The following is a 26,288-nucleotide window of genomic DNA, read 5'->3' on the forward strand; positions in this document are numbered from 1 at the left end:
TGGGGTGGAGATGACTCAGGTCCTACTCTCAAGGGGTCCATGGTGCCCTGGAAAAGCAGCCGTAAATTCCGGACAGGAGATGGTGGAACACACTCATGAGGTCCCAGAGGTGTGCAAGGGGCAGGGGGCAGGGGGCAGGGGGCAGGGTCGGCTTCCTGGAGAAAGTGACATCTGCGTTTCCAGGAATATGAGGCAGAGACGGGCATTGTGAGTTGAGTGAGATAGGGATGTGGAGGCAGGGATGAAGGTATCACTATCATGGTGGGCAGTGGAAAGCCAGGGCAGCCTGCATCTTGGAGGGCACTGTGCAAAGGCCAGGTATTGACAGGAGAGAGCCAGGGCCGGGCACGAGGGGATTAGGAGGCTCTGATGTCACACTCAGGGGGTTGACCTTGATGCTCTGGGCCAAGGAGAGGCTCTGAGGGTTTGAAGCAGCAGAGACATGTGATTGGATCTCCCTGGTGGCTGCTGGAGACAGACTGGAGGGCTGGGCGCAGTGCAAGTGACAGCGATTAAGAGGGTGTGTTCCTTTGTGCCTCCATGCCTGTGAACAAGCCGGGCCTCCACCCAGGACACACTGTCTCCTTTCCTGCCTCGGCTGACTGCCTCTGTGTCTTGCCATTGCAGCTCAGGTGTGTGTTTCTTCAAGAACCTTCCCTGATCTCTCCCAGCCTGAGGTGGGAACCCTTTCTCCACACTCCACACAGTCTGGGGCAGGCTAGTTCCAGCCCAAAGACGAGTTTTGTTTGAATTGTGTGGTGGTTTAAAAAGAACCTAAATTAGCTACTGACATTTACAAATAAGGAAGGCTCATATCAAAACTCAGATACCCAGCTCACTGGGCATGCTGGGAAGAGGTAGCAGAATTGGCTGGTATTCTACAAAGCAACGCTTAAAGTGGCTTCCCTTTCCCTAGGGCACGGGCTCACCAGTCTACCGTAGTGCCCCGACTCCCTCATGTCTCTAGCAAGACTGAAGGTGAGGCTCCGTTCCCATTTATCACCTCACCTGAACTACCGCTTCCCTTACAGATTTGAAAGTACAACTCTTTCCCCCTATGCCGACCGTACGAGGGCAGATAGGCCAAGTGAGTTCCTGCCCTTCCTCAGTATTTAGTTCTCTGATGGAACTATGAGTGCACGAAAAACAGCCCAGAGAAGGAAGGACAGGGTGTGGGCGCAGTCGGGAGCATCAGGGTAGGAGGGCACGGATCCTGCAATTGGAGAGGGTGGGTCCAAAGGTAGCAAGTTTCTCAATTGACCACAGTCAGTTACAGATCTAACTCCTTTATCTAGTCTATCGCCCCTTCTCATTACCGTACTTGACTAGTCTTTAAAAAAACAAACAACAGAACCAGAGGGGTACAACAGCCAGAGGTTAAGAGCAACAGAAAGACTGGGCACCTGGGAGCTGCAGAATCCCAGGCCCTGCCCCAGACCTGCCGAATTAGAACCTGCCTTTTAGCAAGATCCTGCAGATGAGTCATTGCAAATTAACATTTGAAAAGTGATGGCTAAGAAAACAAGCCTGGAGTCCGACGCAGGGGTTCACACTCTCACTCTCACACTGACTGGCTGTGTGACTTGGGGCAAGTTACATAACCTCTCTGTGTCTCTGTTTCCTTATCTGTCACACTGAGTCTCGGCTTGTATTTTTCCAGTTCCCCCAAGGGGGCCCTGATAACCACCTCCCAACCCCAGAGCTGGAAGCTCTGTGGGGGCTGTAAGAATGCAGTGTGAACCTCCAGCAGGCTATTGCTGCGCACACAGGGCAGCAGGGCCTCCGTGTATCCATTTTGCAACTTTAGGAACCAGGCTATTGGCGAACTGCTAAGCGCTTCCATCAACCCAGTGCCCGGTGGGGAACCAGCGCCTGTTACTTACGCCATCAGCCGTCCAGTAATTCCGAACCTTGATCTTGGCCAGACCGAAGTCCCTCAGCTGCCTTGTATTTCGAATAACAAAAAACAGCTGGAGTGGTGAGCGGAAGGGGCAGGTCCACAGGGAGGAGTCTTTCTTGCCCTAGAAGGCCAGCAAGAAAGGGAAGTCATTAGGCACATTTCTGCCTCTCCCCAAAGTAAAATGGCAGTGGTGCTTTGGCTCACAGAAACCAGGAGAGGCCTGGCGAGGTCTCAGGGCAGGCAGCCAGGCCACCTCATTTGCCATCACCCAGGCCGGGGACTCAGATCACCCCGCCTGGACAGCACGTCACAGCAGACTGCTGACCCCGTCCCCCGTCCCCCCTCCCGCCCCCGCACAAAGCTGCCATAAGGACCCCTCTGATATGCCAACCAGATGGAATTTAAAATGCAGCGGGCTTTATTTTAATCAACTTAATCGGCTTTGAGGAGAGCTGGGGGAGGGGAAAGACACTAGATAGAAGGACGGGAAGCTATTTGATTAACCTGGCAAACAGAGCCTTTGATTTTCTTTTGTAAAACCCTGCCGAATTTTAAAAAATTTTAAATAGAAAAGAAAGCAAGCCACTGGCTGGAGCGTTCGTTGGGCCAGGGCCAGGGAACCGAGCTCTGGGATTTATTCTGTTCCTTTCAGCATTTCCAAGCTTGGGGGCCTCGGTTTGCAGTCTCCGTCCGACGGAGGCCCCAGGGGCAGGAGAACAGGGACGCCTGGCTGTCATTCTCATTCACACGGACAAAACTGAATGTCGTGAATGCTTTGGGTGCAGATGGGAAAAGCCACACCAGGGCACTTTGCTCAGCCCCAGCCGCCCCTTCTTGGCTTTCGGCAATACCTATTCACTCTCTGTTGGAAGAAAACTCACAGCTGCTCCCAAAAGTGTCCACGCTGGCTCAACCTGGTGCCTTGGCACAGACTGGGCCTCTGCTTGCTTGCAGTTCTCTCCCTAACCTTCTCATCCTGGGGAGTTCAGCTAAATCCAGGTGCCCATGGCTCCTTGCAGTCCCCAAGCGTGGCACCTACCTCGGTGTCCCCGATCATCTCTTTTCACGTCTATGTCATGCCCCCATTCAGCCGTGAGCTCAAGGGAAGGGGTCATGTCTAGTTCATTCCAGAACCCTTAGCATCCAGCCCAGTTAGCACATGGCAGATGCAAAACAAAACAAAACAAAACAAAAAATCCTTTGTGTAATAAATAAGTAAATGCATACATGGAATATGCCTCCTAATATCTGCCCTTTCATTAAAGCATTAAGAAGAGACTACAGGCCTGGGTGCAGTGGCTCTAGTATGTAATCCCAGAACTCTGGGAGGCTAAGTGGGTGGATCACCTGAGGTCAGGAGTTCGAGACCAGCCTGGCCAACATGTCAAAACCCCGTCTCTACTAAAAATATGAAAATTAGCCAGGTATGGTGGTGCGTGCCTATCATTCCAGCTACTAGGGAGGCTGAGACAGGAGAATCACTTGAACCCGAGAGGTGGAGGTTGCAGTGAGCTGAGATTGTGCCACTGAACTCCAGCCTGGTGACAGAGCAAGACTCTGTCTCAAAAAAATAAAGAGAAGAGACTAAGGTGGATCTGCCTTGCAGAAGTATTTGTTTGGTTAATGCAATGTGAAAAAAAAAAAAAAAGCAAAGACAAATTGACTGTCAACATTTAAAAATGGGGCAATTCAGAGAGATACAGTGGCTCATGCCTTTAATCCCAGTGATTTGGGAGGCTGAGGCAGGAGGATCCTTGAAGCCAGGAGTTAGGGACCAGCCCAAGCAATACAGAGAGACCTTGAATCTACAAAAAATTTTAAAAAATTAGCAGGGTATGGTAGTGTTTGCCTATAGTCCTGGCTACTCTCAGGAGGCTGAGGTGGGAGGGTTGCTTGAACCCAGGAGTTTGGTACCACTGCACTCTAGCCTGGGCAACATAGTGAGATCCTGTTTCTAAGAAAAAAAAAATGGGGGCCAGGTGCAGCGACTCATGCCTGTAGTCCCAGCACTTTGGGAGGTCAAGGTGAGCAGATCATTTGAGGGCAAGCGCTCGAGACCAGCCTGGTCAATGTGGTAAAACCCCGACTCTACTAAAAAAAAAAAAATACAAAATTTAGCTGAATGTGGTGGCACATGCCTGTAATTCCAGCTACTCGGGAGGCTGAGGCAGGAGGATTGCTTGAACCTGGAAGGTAGAGGTTGCAGTGAGCCAACATCGCGCCACTGCACTCCAGACTGGATGACAGAGTGAGACTCCGTCTCAAAAAAAAGGTGGGGAGGAGATTTCTCCCAATAGCCAAGTTTCTGACCCCTCTGCAGACTCAGAAGAAATGGCAGCTCTGGGGCCCTAATGGCCGTTGCCTGGAGCCAAGTGTGCCACCCTAAAACCTGCTGTTCCCCAGGGCTCCCACGTCCCACCACTCCCTACTGTTTCTCATCCACCTCAATTCCCTCTCAAGCCTCTGCCTGACCCCTGCAGGCACTGAGTCTGTGGTCCTTGCTTAGGGGCCAAGCAGTAGCAGCAGCAAGTCCCATCTGCCAATAAGTAACCTCTGTGGGCCTGACACTGGCTAAGTTGTCCCTTTTTATCTCAAAGGGGCATCACCCCGCATTTGAGAACATCTCAACATTCACCAGGAACGTGCCTGCCACTTGACGGAGCCAGGGAGGGAGGATTGGCTGATCTGGGGTTTTATAGGCCCCCAGGAGATGGGAGGCCCAGGCGCCAGCTGCCGTGGAGGACAAGGGGGGCTTGTTTCGGAGACAATGGTGCCTTTCAGGAGGGAGGAGGAGGCTTTTGTTAAGAAGGAACGATGAGTTCAAGGGGTTCTGACTTATTCTGGCAAGTTTCTCCAGCTCGACAAGAACTTGCAGTGCTCTGGGCAGCTGTGAGGGGTCAGGAAACCACATCCCCAAATCCAGAGGGGGAGTCACATTCCTTTGCTGAGTGGGGGCCTCAAATGGGGCACTGTGGCTGCCTGACAAAGGAAGAGACTGATGGCTGACCCTTAGATGTGGGCGAGGGGGACTGTAATTGATTTCCCTTCACACTTCTGTCAGCGGGAGGAATAACAGGAGGGCAGAGTGGGAAGTGTGGCGTTCAGAGTCAAAGAACATTAACCTGCGGATAACTCTGGGTCTCATTAGCTACCCAGCCTTCTGATGTTTCCTCTCCACAGACAGGATCTTGGAGAGAAAGGCTGATGGGAAGTTGCCCAGGGCTGACCTAGCACATGCTGGGCAAACCCCTTGGTGCCAGGGCAGGAGGCAGAGCATCTGCAGCTCCTCCCTCCCCGTCCTGGGGGTAAGGAAGACGGCAGAATGGGACCTTGGGCACCTTCACGCTGCTGTTACCGCCCTTGGTTCTGTGGAAACCCCAGGAGGTAGGCATTGCTGTAACGCAGGTGCTACTGACAAAAACAGACCAAGGTTCAGCGAGGGGAGGGATTGCCTAAGGTTGCTCAGCGCCCACGTGGTGGAGTGAGGATCCAAACCTCCATTTTTCATGCATTAATTCATTCGGTCTCAGGCGTCCCCCAGAAGCAGACCCTGAGGCAAGGATCCACGTGTAAGTAGTTTATTTAGACAGGGCAGAAAATACCAGTGGGAGGGTGGGGAGGCCAGACAAGGCAGGGAAGGTGGGCAGCTGAAGCTGAATTCCCCCCCGGGGAATCTGGGAGCCAGGGTGGAACAGGCCTCAGAGTGACTGCACCTATGGGGCGTGGGAGCTGGGGTATTTATACCCCCGGGGGTATAAATACCCCAGCTCCCACCAATGTTGGTTGAGTGCTGCTCTGGGGTGGGGGTGGGGGGGCCCTCAATTTCTCTCTGCATGGGAGGCAAAGTGGGCCCTGGAGGCCACAAAAATAATCCTCCAAGAAAGAAATCTCAATGCTGCCATGCAGAAAAGCAGTCAGTGTTCCCTGAGGTGCTAGGGCGAGGGGTGGGCGCAGGCACTGACACATCTACTCCATAACTTGCCCAAGACACACCGTGCAGGGTCCCTCCTGGGGGGCCGACGCTGAGCAGGGAAACCTGACCCGCCAAGCCCTAGCAGCTCTGTGCTCTGAGGGAAGGCAAACAGGTAATGTTTCCAAGAAATAAAATCAAGCAGGGACACATTCTAGGAAAAAAAATAAGAGAGAATTATTCATGGCTCATGGAACAGCTACTTTCAAATGGATGGTTAGAGAAGGCTTCTCTGAGGAGGTAACTCCTAAACCAAAGGTGCCTTTTTAACTCCGGCGTGAGCATCACACTGAATAGCAACCCGCAGGGAGATATTGCACTGCCCTCCGAAGTAGCTCCAATTTAATAAACCACTGCATTAAAAAGGAACAAACAACTGACACTCACAAAAATCTGGAAGGATGGCAAGGGCATTACGCTGAGTAAAAAAAGTGAGTCTCAGAAAGGCTACCAACTTTGGTAGTGACATAAATGCTAAATAAATGGTATGACTGCATTTACATAGCATTCTTGAAACCACAAAAGTATGTAGAGGTACAGATTGGTGGTTTCTCGTCAGGACTGGGCATGGGGAAGTGTGGCTGTGCAGAAGGAGCCCAAGGGAGCTCCTTGGTTTGATGGAACTGGTCTGTATCTCAATGTCTGTGTCTTTAGAAAGAAATCTACATACGTGATAAAACCGCATAGAACTATATACACGTACACACAAGTGAGTCTGAAGGTCCGTACGTTATCCCAATGTCAAGGTCTGGTTTTGTTAATGTACTACAGTTACATAAAATTTATCACTGGGGAAAGCTGGGGAATGGCGTATGACATTTCTCTGTCCTTTTTTTTCTTTTTTAATTGAGATATAATTCATATAGCATAAAATTTGCCATTTTAACATTCAGTTCAGTGGTGCTTTTGTATATTCACAAGGTTACCACTATTTCCTTCCAGTACATTTTCACCACCACCCCCAAAAGATCCACACTTCATTAGCAGTCTCTCCCCATGCCTGCCTCCTCCTGGCCTCTGGCAATGACTAACCTACTTTTTATCTTCAGATGTGCCTATTCTGGACATTACATATAAATGGAATTATATACTATACAGCCTTCTGTGTCCGGCTTCTTTCACTTGACATAATGTTTTCAACGTTCATCCAGGTTGTATCATGTAGCAATACTTTGTCCCTTTTTAGAGCTGAATAATATTCCATTTTGTAGAAATAGTATGTTTTCTTTATTCATCCATTGATGTACATCTGGCTGTTTCTACCACTTTGGGCTATTACGGAGAATGCTGCTGTGAACACGCATGCACAAATTGTTTTTAAATGAACATATGTTTTTAGTTAGCTGTGATTGCATCCCCATTCACCAGCCTGGGCAACAGAGCAAGACCCTGTCTCTAAAAAACTAATAATACTAACGAAGTCTGAGATGGCTGGGAGAGAGCCAAAAGATGTCAAGCAGGAAGCTGCCATTCATATCAGGAACTCAAGAGGAGCAGGCAGGGCTAGGTGTACAAATCTGGAGTCCTCTGAGGCCTTGGGCTGAGATGCAGCCAGTGAGAGAGATGGTGAGGGCACAGAGGGAGGAATTTCCGCAGAGGCTGGGGCACTCTCACATCTTCTGAATACCCCAATTCACCTCCACTGAAGCATTTTCTCTTTCAAACCCAGCCTCCGCTTCCAGATACCTCAGCTGTCAGATGGGCTCCATCAGTTATGCTGCATGGCCTGGGGCAGGTGCCCCTTCCTCACTTCCTCTTCCTCTTGTTTCTCCTCATTGATAAAAGGGGGAGAGTCATCCCAAGGTTCATGTGAGGGTTAAATGAGGCCACGCACCAGGCTGTGGCTGGCACACGCCGGTGCAATTGGACGGTTCTGAGAGGCACTGTGTTCCTGTAGCCCCGGGCCTGGGACCCAGGATGAGGGAAGCCCCTCATCAGGGAAGTAGGGGGAATCCAGCCTTCCTGCAGATGAGCCCAGAGCCCCAGCAGCCCGGGTGGACACAGCTGCCTCATGTCCCAATCACAGGGCCAAAAAATAAAAACCTCAAATCCACCAAAACCATGCGCCATCACATGGCAAAGCGCCCCAGCCTCCGATGCACAGAAGAAAGGGAGGGCAATCATCAGAATTGGTCCCCATCAAATCCAATGATGCTTTTTATCGCCCCTGGTGCGCTCTGTTCTGGAGAGCAGGCTTTCAAGACACCATTGCTTTCTGCAAAAGGGGGGCAGGGGAGAGGTGGGGAGGGTGGACCAGGTCCCAGCAGCAAGCACGGGAGCCTACAGACTTGAATCTGGAGGCAGAGCATGGTCAGGCCAGGCCACAACACCCGGGCAGCCATTACCCACAGCCAAGGGACTGTCTTTCGAGGGTTGAGATCACAGAGCACTGATCTAGAAGGGGACTCAGACCTCCCCAGTCCAACCCTGGGTACAGTTGCTGCTTCTTGACTATCTAGCAACCAGCCTGCCTTTGTTTTAGTGGCGATCTTGAATTCTTTTATTTTTATCTTTATTTATGACATATACGACACCTTTCCTAAGCAATCGTGAACTCCTTCAGGGAGAATCCCTTCCTGCCCTGCTGGGGCATGTTGGTGGAAGTGGCATCAAGGTGCCCTGCCTTAGTTAGGCTGGTCCATCAGCCTTCCTCTCCTGAGACTGTTTCCAGCAGAGAGTCGCGAGGTGTCTCAATAAATGGCTGCTGTCTGAACAAAGTGAATGAAGCTCTAAGCTTTTCTCCATCTCCCCTTCTCATTTTGTTCCCTTTCCTGAAAGCAGCCCACAACCTTGAGTCATGACCCAGTTTAGGACGTAAGTAAGTCATGGTTTGGGGTGTCATGGAAGTGACCACTCACACGAAGGTCAAATCAGGCAATTCTAAGTAGGACAGCATGATCTCCCCAGAACCTCAAGTCCAAGAGGAGAATCTTTCCAGAAGAACCTCACATCCTCCTGTTCATCGCCCACCCCCGAAGGAAGACCACACCCTTGGCGGCCAGCATTCCGGGACACTCCCTGAAACCCCCTTTCCCACAAGGCCCGTCCTCTCCTGGCCTGCGTGGCAGTGAGTACACTAGCTACTCAAAAGACCTGAAACATGTTTACTGTTTAAAAATGTGCTAACTGAGCTAGATTCTGCTTCTGCTGCTGGAACTCGAAGAAGCCTAACAGATGATTGACCCAATCTCCCATTTTTTAGCAGGCAGAAAAATCTACTCTCAGAGAAGGCAGGTAAGTTGTCCCAGGCCAGAGTCAAGACCAGAATCTGGGTCTCCAGAACCGGAAATTTCAAAGACCGCTTTTTCTGTTTCCTCTTCTTTAAAATGGGAATAACACTAACTACTTCTCAATGGTATTAATACTATTAATAATAACTACAATAACAGCAAAGGCTGGGCATGGTGGCTCACGCCTATAATCCCAGCACTTTGGGAGGCCAAGGAGGGAGGACTGCTTGAGGCCAGGAGTTTAAGACCAGCCCGGGCAATATAGTGAAACCTAGGCTCTATCAGAACATTTACAAAATTAGCCAGATGTAGTACTGTGTGCCTGTAGTCCCAGCTATTTAGGAGGCCGAGGCAGGAGGACAGCTTGAGCCCAGGGGTTCGAGGTTGCAGTGAGCTATGATCATGTAATAACAGCGTCATCTTCCCAGGTCTCCCAGGAGATAATTATGAATGATGCTAAGGCCCAGCATAGCAAAGACGATGTGGCTGGCTATTCTGGCTCAGTTGAGCTCACAGCTTCTTGTGCCCAGCTTGTAAGCAGCAGGAAGGAAAGACGCCAGGACCCTCCCCAATCTTCTTTTTTGTAAATTCTGTTGTTTGCGTTTGTTTACTGAGCCAGAGTCCTGCTCTGTCACTCAGGCTGGAGTGTAGTGGCACAATCTTGGCTCACTGCAACCTCCCCTCCTAGATTCCAGCGATTCTCTTGCCTCAGCCTCCCAAGTAGCTGGGACTACAGGTGTGCACCCTGACACTGGCTAATTTTGGTATTTTTAGTAGAGACAAGGTTTCACCATGTGGGCCAGGCTTGTCTCAAACTCCTGGCCTCAGGTGATCTGCCCATCTTGGCCTCCCAAACTGCTGTGATTACAGGCATGAGCCACTGTACCTGGCTCTGTTGGATATTTAAAGGAAATATACACTCAACATTTGTGGAGTGTGCCCCTAACAACCTCAGGGCAGCAGGGTCCTGAGAGGGTGTGGGCAAGGGTCCTGGCCCGGGCTGCCTGATGTGAACTTGGCTCCACGACCTTCCAGCTGTGTGACCTTGGCCAAGTCACTGCCCTTCTCCAAGCTGTAGTTTCTTCAACCACGAAGAACATGCATTGACCTTAATGACCCCTGAGGTCCAGAGTTTGGTGGTGACTGTGGAGAACTGCAAGGTGCATAAAAGAGCAGGTGAGTTGGCTCCCCTAAGAAAACCCCACAGAACAGCGGCTGGGAAACAGCTTCGGGAGAGAGTGTCGGGGGCCTCTGCCAGTACCGCTCCCTCAGGCTCCTCCCCAACTTTGCCCAAATGAACAACCCTGGTAGATTTTATTTATTTATTTATTTATTTTGAGACAGAATCTCACTCTGTCACCCAGGCTGGAGTGCAGTGGCACAATCTTGGCTCACTACAACCTCCGCCTCCCAGGTTCAGGCGATTCTCCTGGCTTGGCCTCCTGAAGCAGCTGAGATTACAGGCATGCACCACCATGCCCGGCTAATTTTTGTATTATTAGCAGACATGGGGTTTCACCATGTTGGCCAGGCTGGTCTCGAACTCCTGACCTCAAGTGATCCACCCGCCTTGGCCTCCCAAAGTGCTGGGATTACAGGTGTGAGCCACCATGCCTGGACTATTTTTGTTTTTGTTTTTGGAAAGAGGGTCTCACTCTCTTGCTCAGGCTGGAGCGCATTGTTGCAATCACAGCTCACTGCAGCCTCAGCCTCCCTGGGCTCGGGAGATCCTCCCACCTCAGCCTCCCAAGTAGCTGGGACTACAGGCATGAGCCATGAAGCCTGGGTAATTTTTTGTGTGTTTTTTGTAGAGACAGGGTTTTGCCTTGTTGCCCACCCTGGTCTTGAACTCCTGACCTCAAATGATCTGCCTGCCTTGGCCTCTCAAAGTTCTGGGATTACAGGTGTGAGCCACTGTGCCTGGCCAGATTTTGCTCTTCTTCCCCTCCCTCCACTAATACCCTTAACTCAGACTTATCAAGGACAAAGAAAATGCATGGGAACACAAGCAATCCCGCGCCCCACGACTCACAGCTAAGTCCCTGTTGACGAGGCGGCCCAGCTCCCCAGGCGTGGCTGTGTTCTGGATATCCACATCGTGGGGCGACACATACAGCTTCGCGTCGTTCAGATCAAAGAACTCGACTTCTGTGAGCCCCACCCACCACGAGTTGCCCCAGTTGGACAGGATCTCCATGGTCACGTAGGTGGCATCTTTGATCTCCTCTGCCCTCATTCTCTGTTTGTCCTTAAAGAAGAGAAAAATAACACCAAAGGATTAAGACATGACAGGCTTGAATTCGGCTCCATCTGTGCAACCACTGCCTTCAAAAAGTTAGTTAACCTTCAGGGTCTCAGTCTCTCCATCTGTGCTATGAGGATAAGAATGGCACCCACTAGCTATGGCTATTACAATGATTAAATGAGTTCATTCCGCAAAGCATTCAAAATAGAGTCCCTGTGTACCTGGCACTCTATTAGCGTGCTGTTTGAGACTTTACAAATAAATAAAAATGTCCAAAAAGCATTGAATGCTGCCTGAATATTCACACCTCTCCCCAACTACTCGAGTGTTCAGGACCCAGAAGCTTGTCATAACATCTGCTGAACTGAGTAGGTGTTACGAGCTGAGGCTGGGCACAGTGGCCCACGCCTGTAATCCCAGCACGTTGGGAGGCCAAACTGGGAGGATTCCTTGAGGCCAGGAGTTCATGATCAGCCTTAAGCAACAAAGTGAGACCCTGGTTTTACAAAATAATTTTTCAAAAAAATGAGCTGGGCACAGTGACACATGCCTGTAGTACCAGCTACACAGGAGGCTGAGGCAGGAGGATTGCTTGAGCCTAGGAGGTTGAGGCTGCAGTAAGCCATGTTCACACCGCTACATGCCAGGCTGGGTGAAAGATCCAGTCTAAAAAAAATAGTTTACGGGCTGAATTTTGTCCCTTCCAAATTCATCTGTTGAAACCCTAATCTCCAGTACCTCAGAATGCGACTGTCTTTGGAGACAAGGCCTTCAAACAGGTGATTAAATTAAAATGAGGCTGTGGGGTTGGTGGGAGGGCTAATCCAATCTAATTGGCGTCCTTATAAGAGGAAAGTTGCATGCACAGTGAGTCACACCAGGAAATGCACACACAGAAAAAGGTCATGTGAGAGCACAGCAGGAAGGCAGCTGTTTGCAAGAGAGCGGCCTCAGAACAAACCAAACCTGCCCGCACCTGATCTTGGACTTCCAGTCTCCAGAACTGTGAGAAAAATCTCTGTTATTAAAGCCCCCCAGTGTGTGGCATTTTGTTATGGCAGCCTGAGCAGACTGATAGAGTAGGTAACATGGCCCACCTGGCCTTGGACAAGTCACTTGACATCCCTTGGCCTGGTTGGGGAAGATGAGATGACACCATCTACATGATAATCCTGTCACAGGCCTTAAACAAGATATCAATACCCAAGGAGGCCCCACCACGAGCCCGGGCCCTGGGTGCGCCCTGTACGTGTCTGTTTCTTTCTGTTTCTCTCCTTCATTGATTTTAATGCCTGCCTCCTTCCCGCGGCGGATGTCTGCTCTGAGAGCCTGCGTGAATGCCATCAATAAATGGCCACCCTTCGGAATGGCTCCCTGAGGCCCTCCGGGGCCGACTGCAGCACTGGTCACCACGGGTCAGTCACTCACAAAATGGTGCATTCCCCGAGTGCACATGCCCTCTGTTAATTAGCACGGGTAATCTGCAATGGTTCTGTGAGCAGGGAGCCGAGCAAATGAACAGCAACTGTTCCCCACTTACTTTTTTAATTAATAGCCAGCGAGACGTGCTAGCGCTCTCCGTGTGTGTTTGGAGGGGCCTTGATTGCCACATGGTGGGAATGCAGATGGGGAGGAAGGAGAGAGGTCAGCTCACAGCTCCCGGATGAAAGATAGGGCCTGTTTTGATTAGCTAGGCCCTCGACACTCACAGCTTCCTCCTTTTACTCCACAGCCATGTGAGGTCCCAGCCAGGCCCTCTGCTGCCCTGCGTCTGAGTCCCAGGCACACAGGGCAGGGATAAAGCTAAACTGGCCTGGATGACTCCAGGGGACTGGGAGGTTAATGAGCTTGTGCTTGTGAGGAGCAATCCAGGGCCAGGTGAGTGGTCAGTCCGGGGGATGCTGAAGAAGTGGCCCTGTTCACCTTGCTTGTTGGTGGGAGGCAGGCTGCCTCTCAGAGGGGCTGCTAGAACTCCCACCCAGTGCAATCTGAAATGTGCAAATTCCTCAGCTGCGTTTGTAAATGAAAAAGCTGAAGGATCTACTCACTAAGCAAGTGTCACACCTTGTCTACTGCTACTCAGTGGCTCCTCCTGCTTCTGTACTGCCTGATTTGGGATCCCGCTTGGCGGTGGGAGGGGGACACTGGCTGGGTGGCTCCTGGCCCCTCTCACTCATTGTCTCTGCTTTTGCTGAGACCACTTGATTTTCCTTGGGAGAAGCCACACCTTCTCTTTTCTCAGCCATAAAGCATAGGGGGATTGACCCTTTCCCACTCCAGGGAGGGGCCTGACTGGGCTAAGGAAGCTGAGTGTCCTGTCCCCTGGGCCACCAGGAGGGAGTGGCTCAGTGACAGGCAAGTACCCCAGTATAGGTCACGGCAAGCACGCCAATCACAGATTTAGCTGGGGAGGAATGGGCTTCTCTCCTGACAGTGGAGTCTGATGATACAAGAGTGCAAGGTAGAACCATTCTAGCTATTTAGGGAACCTGAGGAGGGAGCAGGGTGGGACTGAGCTTTCCACTGTGTAGACAGAAAGGAAAGACACAGTGCGAGCTGCTCGATCAGGCCCCACCTGGCCCTCTCCGTGTCATGTTTCAATGAAAAGAGTCTGTCATTTTTCTGCTCTTTCTTGTATAAGCCAGTTTGCCCTGGATTTTCTGTCTCCCGTAATACAGAGACTTGGCCGGGTGTGGTAATCCCAGCACTTCGGGACGCTGAGACAGGAGGATTGCTTGAGCCCAGGAGTTCACGACCAGCCTGGGCAACATAGCAAAGATCCATCTCTACAATTTGTTTTTAAATAGCCAGGTGTGCTGGGCAGGAGGGGCTGTGGTCCCAGCTACTCGGGAGGCTAAAGTGGGAGGACTGACCTAACGAGGAGTTCAAGGCTGCAGTGAGCCATGATCACACCCACTGCACTCCAGCCTGGGAGACAGAGCAAGGCCTTGTCGCTAAAACACATCCATTAATTAAAGTAATACAAATAAAGCAACTATTCCATGCAGCAGGGAGCACGGCTTTGCTTTTTCTCGCTGCTGAACTTGTAGCTGATAGTCGTTGTCCTGTCCCTGCACTGAGGCGCGCGCCCTCAGAGACCTTTCCTGTTTCGTGCGCACAGTGGCCTGTAGGCCATGGATTATTGACCCTATTTGAGTGCCAGGACCAGACAGCTTAAGAGGTTTGTCTAAGGTCACACAATCTCTAAATGATGGCGCCAGATTCAAAGCTGGAAGTCCAGTCCGGGCCAAGCCAGCTCAGAGGCCTCTCTGCTCTCTTAGGATTTTATATGTGGCTTTGGGAGGACTTCACATTACGTCCTCACCGGCCAGTAGTAAGATTGGTGATCAGCATACCAAATAACACTGAGAACGGCTTGGGCGAAGGTGGGGGCAGGAAGGACGTGCTGGGACACACACCTTTTAGGACACAAAAATAGAGGCCAGGTGTGGTGGCTCAGGCCCATAATCTTAGCTCTGTGCAAGGCCGAGCCAGGCAGATCACTTGAGGCCAGCAGTTAGAGACCAAACTGGCCAACATGGTGAAACCCCGCCTCTATTAAAAATACAAAAATTAGCTGGGCATGGTGGCACACACCTGTGATCCCAGCTACTGGGGAGGCTGAGACAGGAGAATCGCTTGAACCTGGGAGGCGGAGGTTAAAGTGAGCCGAGATGGCGCCACTGCACTCCAGCCTGGGCAGCAGAGCACAAAGGAAGGAAGGAAGGAAGGAAGGGGGGTGGGGGAAGAGGAGAAGGGGGAAAGGGGGAAGGGAGGGAGGGAGGGAGGGAGGGAAGGAGGGAGGGAGGAAAATGGTATCACCATTAATCCTACCAGGCTGATGCCACAGGTCCCTTTTGTATTTTGTGTCCTAGCTCCATCGGCACACTCAATGGCCACACCTTTGCACGGCTGTTGCAATCACACTGGACTGGAAGATTGACATCCCTGTTACAGTTAGGTGGGCATCTCTTAGCGTTTCCCGTCTGCGTTGTCTCGTAATGATAGCTTCCACCCTTTTATACTACCGCATCATGCTGACGGATCATACTTTCCTGATTAACTCCACCATTCTGAGACGACCAGCCTTAAAAAAAAGTCTCTCCTCCTTCCAATAATTCTGTAACGGACCTTGTTGTATTTCTAGCTTTTTATTTCTGTTGGGTGACTTCCTTAGATAAGGGAGTGGGATTCTGGGGCTGAAAGACAGAAGTATTTCTGAGGCTCTTCCTACGGTCAAGCATTCTGTTTCCCGAGAGCGTTTCACTTGTTTATCCCGCTGCCTGCCACGTGTGTGTGGCTGCCACAGCTTTACTGTAACCTTGCTAGCACTCGAGGTTATAGTCAGAAATAATTTGTCAATTCAGAGAGCAAACGGGACGCTCAGGTTGCTGCAATTTGCATTTCTTGATTGCCAGCGACGTTGGGCATTTTCCTATGAGCTTCTACGCTATTTATACTTCCTCTCATGCGGACAGGCCTCTCTCCGCTGAAACTCCTGGCCCACCTCTTCCTTTCTCTGCTCCTACTCTCCATCACCTGTACCTCTGTGTGCTGGGGAGGAGGGGAGAGGGAGACACGGGCCGAGAGATGCTAACTTAACCACGGTCAGAGCAATCCCCACCGACGCGAAATGACTGTTCCCAGGGAGCATTCCTGAACGTGCGGCTGAAAATCAAGTCAAGGCTCTCACCTCTGCATCTGAAACTTGCTCCTTGGTTGCTGAAATAGCCCCGCTGAGATGGGCAGAGTCACTTTCGACGGCCTGGAGGACTTTCAGAAGCTTCTGCTGCTGTCTGAAAGGGATGTGGTTTTAGCAAACAGGTAGCCGGAAACGACACACAAAAGAACATTCCAGTCAAAGGTGCCACACTGACATTTCCTTCTCGGGGACAGGAAATGATTTGAAGACGACGTACGCACTGTGTATCCAGTTCAAAGGCAAGGACGGGCTTGCTGTTTTCCCCCCCTTTATAAATGGCTGTACAATTAGTGATGGAATCAGAGCCAGCTGGGGAAACACTACTTGAGGCAAGGTGGCCAAGGGACCTCCCTAAGTTTAGAACTTGAGAGTCAAGAGCGGGGGTCAGCGGAACTCAGGCCTGCAATCAAATCCAGCCCACGGCCTGTTTTCGTACCGCCTGTGAGCTAAGGACGGTTTATGTTTTTAAAAGGTTGTACAAAGACACAAACTATAACAACAACAACAACAACAACAAAACCAGCCATTTACTATCTGGCCTTGACCCCCTGGGCTGGAGAGCTGCCCTGCTGCTCCGGTTTCTGAGGACATGGGCATTCTAAACCCAGCAGAGCGTGCCTTCATCACTCGCAAACGTGCCCACGTGTGCAGTTGACGGCTGGGTACCCCCAAGACCCGAGGCACAAAGGATCTTGATGCCGAGCAAAGAAACATTTGGCGAAGTGTATGCTGCCTGTAATAAACCGCGTCAGATGTAAAACATCCTCATGGCCCAGCCTTTTCTTTTCTTTTTTTTTTTTTGAGATGAAGTTTCACTCTGTTTTTGTACAGCTTGTGAGCTAAGAATGGTTTATGTTTTTAATAAGGCACAAAGAACCTTTGTACTCAGGCTGGAGTGCAATGCGCAGTCTCGGCTCACTACAACCTCCGCCTCAGGGGTTCAAGCGATTCTCCTGCCTCAGCCTCCCAAGTAGCTGGGGTTACAGGCATATGCCACCATGCCTAGCTGATTTTTTGTATTTTTAGTAGAGACGGAGTTTCAGCATGTTGGCCAGACTGGTCTTGAACTCCTGACCTCAGGTGATTTCCCTGTCTCGGCCTCCCAAAGTGCTGGGATCACAGGCGTGAGCCACTTTGCCTGTCCGCATCAGGGGTTTCCCTGCTAGTCATTATGGCCACGATGGCACACAGCCCTGATTTCCACCTAAGGCCTAGAAAGTGTTCTAAGAATGGATGGCGTTGCCTTTAGCCTATTCAGTTTTCCTGTAAGTTATAATAAAGGACTCCCTCCAGGTGGACACAGACCTGGAGGGCACACAGCTTGGCTAGTGAATTCCTTTTTCAGGCAGAAAAGCCACCACCCCCTTTCTGGGCTGATATGGCCCTAGATCAGGCCCCAAGCTTAGTGACCAGCAAGCAGACTGGATTTCAGCCCCTTCTCCCCCTTCAGCCAGGCACTTTGCACAGTATACAACATGCACAGCTGTGCACAGCAGTCCTGGGAGTGTGTCTGTGTGCTGTGGCTGGTCTCCAACTCCTGGGCTCAAGCAGTCCACCCACCTTGGCCTCCCTAAGTACTGGAATTACAGAACGAAATCCTGTCTTAAAGAGAGAAATAGGGGTTCTGAAAAAACACAGGAAAAGCAAAGAACCCTCATGAAGAAGATCCCCATGGCTGCACTGCTATGGGGTTTGGGTTTGGCCTCGGCCTTGGTAGTACCTGCTTCCCAGAAGTCCAGTTCTGTCGATGGCCTGGTCGATGGCTCTGGCTCCCTCTGCTGCCCTGGCCGGCCCCTGAGTGGTGGTCGCCGTGGTGATGGGAAGCGGCTGAGGATGGAAAGGCTAATTAAACAGATGTTTCAGGCAACACTCCTGGCCCAAGACAAAGCAGGGTCATGGTCAAGGGCAGGCCTGCTCAGGCCAACAGTCCCTTTGTAGGAAACAGGAACAGGAATGCGAGGGTGACAGCAGCCACCTGGGGCTTCTGTCTAGAACCCCGCACACCAACTCAGTTTCTGATGATCTGGGCGCTCCCAGGAAACAATCCACTTCAATGAGCTACTGGAAACCTTTTCTCATCAAAATGCTTCACTGGCCAGACACAATGGTTTATGCTTGTAACCGTGGCATTTTGGGAGACTGAGGCAAGAGGATCACTTGAGCCCAGGAGTTTGAGGCTGCAGTGAGCTACGATCATGCCACTGCACTCCAGCCTGGGTAACGGAGTGAGAAACTGTCTCAAAAAAACTAAAAAAATATCCTGTTCCCATCTCGACAGAGCCCCTGTTCTGCTTTGTACAAAGTAAGCAGACTCCATGGAGAATTCCAGTAACGGCATTAGGCCCTTTCATTTTTAATTCTCTGAGCCTTTTCCCCTTCTTTTTCATTTATCATCGATGCTAGAAATGGGCTCTGCTGTCTGTCTGCAGATGATTTTAGTCCCGGGAATCTCTGTGGGTCAGGAATTAGGTCATCCAGAAATTCCGGACCTGGGCAGTACTGCAGGCCTGTCAGAAACACTGGCTAGCGGCAGACGAGGATGACGGGAACTGGCGGGACAAGGGGCAGCAATGCAAACAGCAAACAGCTCCATGCTCTGGGGTGAGACCTCATCCCGCCCTACCTGGGCTCCGTCTCCCTCCTCGTCCTCCATCCCCTCTTGCCCACCTCACAAAGGGTGTCTTCCTGCCCTTTGATCAGGCTGGGCTCGTTCCCATCTCAAAGCTTCTTCCCTGTTCCTTCCACCTGGAATGCCGTTCCCTGTTGCTGGTGCCTTCTGAACAGGCAGGGCTCAGCTCAGATGGGACATGCCTTCCAAGGGGCACCCAGGACCACCCTGTCAGAGACAGCCACCGCCTCACACCCTGTCATTCTCTCGCATAGTAGCAGCTGTGATTGTCATCGTGCTCGGATGTCACCCTGTTTATGTATGGCTTTATTTGCTGTTGCCTGTAAGCTGCGCGGGGCTGGGGCTCACCTGCCTTAGCTGTCTCGGTATTCAGAGCACACCGTACAGACCCGGGTATAACCTAGCAAAGGTGGTCCTGGGCATTTCACTAATTCACATCCTTATTTGCTGGGACCAAATTTGCTGAGATATACTTAATTAACCTAGATAGATACAGATATAAAAATGCATTTATTCAAGGTACTAAGACCTGTTTTTGCATTGTCTTGTCAATAAACAGAAATATAGGCCAGGTGCGGTGACTCAACGCCTGTAATCCCAGCACTTTGGGAGGCCGAGGTAGGCGGATCATTTGAAGTTAGGAGTTCGAGACAAGACTGAGTGTGGTGGCAGGCACCTGTATTCCCTCTACGTGGGAGGCTGATGTGGGAGCATCACTTGAACCCGGGAGGTAGAAGTTGCAGTGAGCCGAGACTGCACCACTGCACTCCTGCCTGGGCGACACAGTGAGACTCTGTCTCAAAAAATGAATAAATAAATAGAAATAAAACAACAGTTTGAGTCAGCAGGCCTGAGTGAGTTCTGGCATCAACCTTGGGTAACCCATGCCAGCCCCAGTCACCCTATCTGTGAAGTGGGCAGCATGACACCAGTGCTCAGGGCACACAGTGAGGACCTGGTGGGACAGCATGAAGGAAGCGCCCTAGAGGCCAGTGGGCACTATGTACATTCGTGGGGCTTTGCCCCTCATCACTGCCTGGCACTGACCTCAAGGGTCTCTTCATCCTTCTTCAGCAGACTGGTCCATGGTTTTGCTGGTGGTCCCTCTGCATCCTGGAAGGATGTGATCATATGTGATGTTGGAGCAAAGCCATTCGCTCTGCACTGTTCATAGAAAGATAAGGGCACAGAGAAGGGCAGGGACTTTCTCAAGGTGCCATAGATGTAAAGATCAGGGGCAAGGTCAGAGGTCTGGGAAAACAGACAGTGGGTGCTGCTCAACGGACGCCGAAAGAGCAGCCCCAAGATAGAGCCTGGGGAACAACGGGTGCTGATGACGGGGCCCTGGGCTTGCAGGCAGGCAGACCTCGACCACTTCCAAAGACGTGATCACCTTGTCCTGGAGAGAAGCAGGCCACCTTGCTTCTCTGGGTGCCAGTAGCCACGTCTGTGAAGGGAGGCAATGAAACCAGCCCTGAGTATTTCAGGGCTACTGTAAGCATCGAGGGGACAAGCTCAAAAAAAGAGTTTCACCAGGCGAGTCACAGACCAAGCTCCTGAGAAAGGAAGCGCACATCACGCTATACCCAATGCCTCCAGCTCCCCAAGGGTCCTGCTCCCCCGATCATTTATCTTCCTGTTGGCTGCTCAAAGCAAAAGGCAGCACATGGAAACTCAAACCCCTGGAGGCCCAGAGAGGTTCTGTGAACAAGTGAAGTGGGTTAGGGGCAGGACAACAGGGAGCAGTGAGGGCTGCGGACGCCCGAGCGTCTCGGAACGAGACCTCCCCCGGGAAGCCAGAGCGCGTTCTTTACTCCATTCTTCACTGACCCACTGGCTTGCAACCCTGGTCTAAGGTATCCAGGGTTTGCAGGGAAATCAGCAGGGACTGGAGGCAGATGAGCACCCAGCTTAGGCTTCGTGAAGTAAACAGAGAGCTGAAAGAAGGTGGAAGAAAGGGGAGCCTTAGCAGGTCAGTGGGTGACTGTGAAACATGGATGAGCATGCAGTCAGTGACGCCCCCTATGCTTCTCTCTTCTTCCCACTTGCTCTTCTCAACTGCAGCTCAATCACTGCCCAGTCCGGGGAGCGTACCCCGGTTCCTCTCCCTGTCCCCAGTGCACCTGCGGTGGGCTGGCTGGCTGCTCAGTCTTTCTGCTGAGGAGCGCCCTCTGCAGGGCCTCATTCTCCACCTGGATGGCTCGGAGCACAGCAGAAGTGTCTTCCTCTGGGTCCTCAGCCTGGAAAAGAGTTTTGCGGGTTGCAGACAGGGGTCTCTCTCGCCGGCTTCCAGGTCCTGAGGGCAGAAGACAGGAGGATGCTCCTTTAGATTATGTTCTCCGAGCGCAGCTCAAAATCTATTAGACCCCAATTGAGGAACATTCTATAAAACAACTGGCCTGTACTCTCCAAAAATGTCAAGGTCGTAAAAGACAAAGAAAACGGTTCCAGATTAAAGGAGACTAGGCAGACGCAGCGGCTGAATGCAGCAATGGCCCTGAGGGACTTGGTCCTGGGGAGGGGGCAGTGCTGTAAAGAACATTACTGTGGCAACTGGGAAAATTCAAATACAGTCTATGGCTTAGACAGTAGTATTCTATTAATGCTATATGTCCTGAATTTCATTAGAGTACTGTGGTGATGTAAAATTAATGCCCTTGTTTTTAGGAGATATATACCGCAGTGTTCAGGGGTAAAGGGGAATGTCTGCCACTTAAATAGCTTACAAACACACACACACACACACACACACGCACACACACACGCGCGCACACACACACAGAGTTCAGGGGTAAATGGGAATGATGTCTGCCACTTCATCTCAAATAACTTACACACACACACACACACACACACACACACACACACACGCATGCGCATGCAGCAAGGAGATTCCTCAAAGAACGAAAAACAGAATTACCATTTGACACAGAAATCCCATTATATTTGGGATATACTGGGTATCTACCCAAAGGAATGTAAATCATCTTATCATAAAGACACATGCACATGTATGTTCATCTAGCACTGTTCACAATAGGAAAGACATGGAATCAACCTAAATGCCCATCAACAGTGGACTGGATAAAGAAAATGTGGAGGCTGGGCGCAGTGGCTTATGCCTGTAATGTCAGCACTTTGGGAGGCAAGAGCCTCTTCCCCTTGTGCCTCATCAGTCTGGGGGCTGGGATGGAACAAGGCGCCTCTGAGATAGTGTGGAAGCTCATCTCATGGCCTGTGAGCAGGTAGGACGATCTGTCCTTGGCAGCTGCAGCCCTACACTCACTTCTTCTTGGACAAGGAGATTCACAAACACATCTTTCTCCAGTAGGGACCAGTTTTATCCACACAGACCCTTTTGCCCCTGAGTGTCTTTCATTTGGGAGGAAATGCTCCTCCAGCAACATGATCATCCCGTGCTGCCCCGGCCCTTTGAGTCAAATTACGCTAAGAAGCTGCTTCTGAAAATTAAATCACCCTTTCTCCAAGTGAAGGTCAATGCTGCAGCTCCACCACCAGAGCCTTCCCCACCCTGGCTTCCCAGAACCGTCCTACACGGCACCCGAGTTCTCCAAAATCACATTCCCTCTGTGCGCTCCCTCACAGCGCACGCACGTGTGCATGAGGCAACCGCCTTTTAATTCTTTTTGATGCTCCCATTGCTTACTTGGGCGAATGCTGGCCTGAGCACCCCAGGATGGTGGATTTATTCCCAACACAGATCGAGAGGATGGTGGATCTGTTTGCAGGGTCAATTTGTGCCACCAGCAAAAGCCAAATTGTACATTTTAACTTCCCCCAAACTGCTCTTTTCTGGTTGAGAACCATCCCTCTTGCGGTAACTTCGCTTTCTCTTTGCTTCACCAGTGCTTGGCTTTCTTCTCTCTCACAGAGAAACAAAAGGTGTATCAGTTCAGGAGATTTACCATGAATACAACACATGTCACACAGAAGACGTGAGGGCATGAGGCCACTGGTCGGCTCACCAGCCACCAGTTGTGACTTGAAAAGCTCAAATTCAGAGGCTCAGCAAAATTACCCCTTACTACATGCAAGTGGCCTTGGAGGTCACCTGGGAAGCCACCGAAATGGCGAATATGAAATCTAAGGACAACAAGGGTCTATTATAGCAATCATAAACCAGCAGCCCACAGGCATAACCTGCCTACAGAGATGTATTGTGTCACTTTCACTTTTTTTTAGAAAAATTGAAAATAGATGCCAAGCTCAAAAAAAAAAAAAAAAAAAAAAAAAAAAAAAAAAGGAAATCCACCTGAAAATTGGGATTCCTGGCATCTCCTGAAAAGTAATACCATCTGGCAACCCTGGAACCGTATTCGTATGTGGGAACCGGGAACCATTGGCTGGAGCTGGGTGATAGCGCCCCCTTTTGACGGGGCCAAAGTGCTCCAGTTTCCATAATGCACCCTATTCCCTGTGGTCACGTGCCTGGCAGGTCTTGAAGCTGTACACTATATTGCATGGCAAAAAAGTCCAGGGAAATGGTAGATGTAGCCCTGTTTTGTCTTCAGATGTCCACACTCACTTCTAAAAGCCAAGAGAGATGGGGGAAGGGAGAGTGTGCCCAGGGACAATGTTCCAGGCCTGGGTACTCCAAAGCCTCCATGCATTTCAAATCATGCCAACGTTATCAGGCGACCTGCTTCCCATGGCATAGGAAACTGCAACAGGTGGCCACGAATTCCTCCCACCCCTGTATGTGGACCACTGCAATGTGATTTTGTAGCATTTCCTATTAAGAGGTGGTGTCTGTTTCTCTAGCTGAGCTTGGCCTGATGACTTTCATTTTAATTTTTTTTCCTTCCTATCTCTCTCTCTCTCTCTCTCTCTCTCTCTCTCTCTGAGATGGGGTCTCACTCTACCACCCAGGTTGGAGTGCCGTGGAATGATTATGGCTCACTGCAGCCTTGACTTCCCTGGGCTCCAGTCATCTTCCTGCCTCAGCCTCTTGTGTAGCTGGGAACACAGGCATGCAGCACGTTGCCCAGCTAGTGTGTTTTCATTATGATTTGTAGAGATGACGTCTCACTTTGTTGCCCAGGCTTGAACGCCCGGGTCAGGTGATCCTCTCACCTCGGCCTCCCAAAGTGCTGGGCTTACAGGCACGAGGCACTGCAGCCGGCCTTGCCTGATGGCTTTAGCAATCATAACCAAGCAGTCTTTAAAAAGCACCCAGACGTGGGCTTGTCCTCTCCTGCTGCCCCGAGAGCACCAGTGTTAGAGAATAAGACTCCACCAGGCCGAAATAGGCTGTCCCAGCCAAGGTCTTCAGGACAAACAAAACTGCCAGACATGTGAGTAAGGCTGTCCTAGACCATCTGGCCCAGCCACCTGCTAGCTCACTACAGAACAGCCCAGTCCACCCACAGACTCATGAGCAATCATAAAACGCTTGCTGTTTTAAGCTACTACATTTTGGGGTGGGTTGTCAGGCAGTAATACAGCCGACAGACCTGGCTTGTCAAGGCCCCTGTTCTTCTCATCTGCAAAGCTTCTTGTGGGACTTTATTTGATGGCAGGCGCTGTCTGTAGCCCTAACCCTCTTCCATCTGCCACTGTCTCTCCTTGAGCCCAGGAGTGCATGTGATTTTCTGGGACAGCAATCAAGGCCTCCAGACTAAATGACTTCTACTCTTGGGTGTTACAGTCCATTGCTTTATGCTGCCTCTGTAGAATCTGTGGCAAAATGTCCTATGTGGCTGATTTTTTTTTTTTTTTTGAGATGGACTCTCACTGTTCATCCAGGCTGGAGTGCAGTGGTGTGATCTCGGCTCACCGTAACCTCCACCTCCCAGGTTCAAGTGATTCTCCTACCTCAGCCTCCTGAATAGCTGGGACTATAGGTGCGTGCCACCACACTCAGCTAATTTTTGTACTTTTAGTAGAGATGGGGTTCTGATATGTTGGCCAGGCTGGTGTCAAACACCTGACCTCAAGTGATCTGCCTGCCTTGGCCTCCCCAGATGCTGGGACTACAGGCATGAGCCACCATGCCTGGCCACCTATGTGGTTCGTTTTTATATGAAATGGACAGCGGTGGCTTTTGTCTGCCTGGCACCATGATCTTCACAGCACCTACAGTTTCCTTCAGGGAACCATTCTTTCCTCACCCTTCTCAGTCTTTGGGGCGGATATGACCCCATTCCTGGCCTGGATGGAGTGGATCTGTGCAGATCTGACCCCACTCCTGACTACCATGCCAGACTACCTCTCCCTGACCATGGAGAACGGAGGCTGGTTCAGGAGAGAGCTGGTTCTTGAACTGGCATTGGAACTAAGAAAAGAACTGATTCTTTCACCCGGGGGTTGTCAAAGCAGGTAAAGGAAGCCTGGAGCCTGGCCACAAACGGAATGCCTGCCTGGTAGTAACTGGAGAAGTGGGTCTCAAAGTGTGTTCTCTAAACCAGTAACATCAGGATCACCTGGGAACTTGCTAGGAATTAAAACACGTACCTCCATCTCAGACACACTGAAGCAGAAATTCTGGGACTGGGGTCCAACAATCTGATTATTTATTTATTTTTTGAGATACAGTCTCGCTCTGTTGCCAGGCTGGAGTGCAATGGTGCTATCTTGGTTCACTGCAACCTCCACCTCCTGGGTTCAGGCAATTCTCCTGCGTCGGCCTCGCGAGTAACTTGGACTACAGGCGCCCGCCATCATGCCTGGCTAATTTTTGTATGTTTAGTAGAGACGAGATTTCACCATATTGGTCAGGCTGGTCTCGAACTCCTGACCTTAAGTGATCCACCCTCCTCAGCCTCCCGAAGGGCTGGGATTATAGGTGTGAGCAACTGCACCCAGGCAATCTGATTATTTTAATTATGATTTTATTTAATAAAGAAATAGAGACAAGGTCTCACTATACTGCCTATGCTAGTCTTGAACTCTTGGGCTCAAATGAGCCTCCTGCCTTGGCCTCCCAAGGTGCTAGGATTACAGGTGTGAGCCACCACGCCTGGCCCACAATCTGTGTTTTGATTGGCTTTGCAAGTAATTCTGATGCACGTCCAAGTTTGAGAACCACTGGACTAGAGGGCTGTAAAGCTAAGTGATGAAACAGCTTCCCGAGAGACCATCTGAGCACCAGGATCCCACCATCCCTGAGGCCAAATCTACAATCCTGGAATTTTTAGTCCTGTGAGCAAGACATTCTCCTCTGTTGCTCAGGCCGATCTGGGGTTTCTGTCACTTGCTGTTAATGAACCCTGGCTAATGTATTATGAGATTCTGGACTTTGGCAGAATGGCCTTGCTGTTGCAGGTTTTCTGGACAGAAACGCTAACTACAGGGTTGTCAGGTCCTCTAATTCACTCACACTGAGGGGTGTTACTTTGTTTCTGTGGTTGGCAGCTTGTCTGGGAAAAGTGGCTCAGATATATCACTTCCCTAGAGCACTCTGACAACCTGGACAGTAAACTTTCTGCATTAAAGACTAATGTTCTTTCACCCTCGAGAAGATAACAGGTTCTAGAAGGAGACTGTGTTAGGTTTTTTGGGAAGGTTTATGGATTGAGGCTGGCGTAATACAGGACATGAGCCCCTTTCATCAGAACTAGGGACAGCTGCAGTGGTAGAAAGGGATAAAGCG

The 26,288-nt window shown here is 50.7% G+C and overlaps 1 protein-coding gene across 9 annotated transcripts in view; it reads right to left on the reverse strand.

Annotated features, from left to right (window-relative positions):
* Nucleotides 1-26,288, reverse strand: part of KATNIP (katanin interacting protein) — a 226,564-nt gene that overhangs the window by 58,594 nt on the left and 141,682 nt on the right. For 7 of the 9 annotated variants that reach the window (XM_074381905.1, XM_074381899.1, XM_074381900.1 and 4 more), the window contains 6 exons: nucleotides 20,800-20,972; nucleotides 19,724-19,840; nucleotides 17,768-17,874; nucleotides 16,039-16,141; nucleotides 11,133-11,348; nucleotides 1,884-2,021 (listed from right to left, as the gene is read on the reverse strand). In XM_074381905.1, the coding sequence (XP_074238006.1) occupies nucleotides 1,884-2,021; nucleotides 11,133-11,348; nucleotides 16,039-16,141; nucleotides 17,768-17,874; nucleotides 19,724-19,840; nucleotides 20,800-20,972 (854 nt within the window). The remainder of the gene's footprint in view (nucleotides 1-1,883; nucleotides 2,022-11,132; nucleotides 11,349-16,038; nucleotides 16,142-17,767; nucleotides 17,875-19,723; nucleotides 19,841-20,799; nucleotides 20,973-26,288) is intronic. The other 2 variants (XM_003930222.4, XM_074381902.1) reach the window with 2 other exon arrangements.

This window comes from Saimiri boliviensis, chromosome 12 (genome assembly GCF_048565385.1).
Source record: "Saimiri boliviensis isolate mSaiBol1 chromosome 12, mSaiBol1.pri, whole genome shotgun sequence".
NCBI lineage: Eukaryota > Metazoa > Chordata > Mammalia > Primates > Cebidae > Saimiri > Saimiri boliviensis.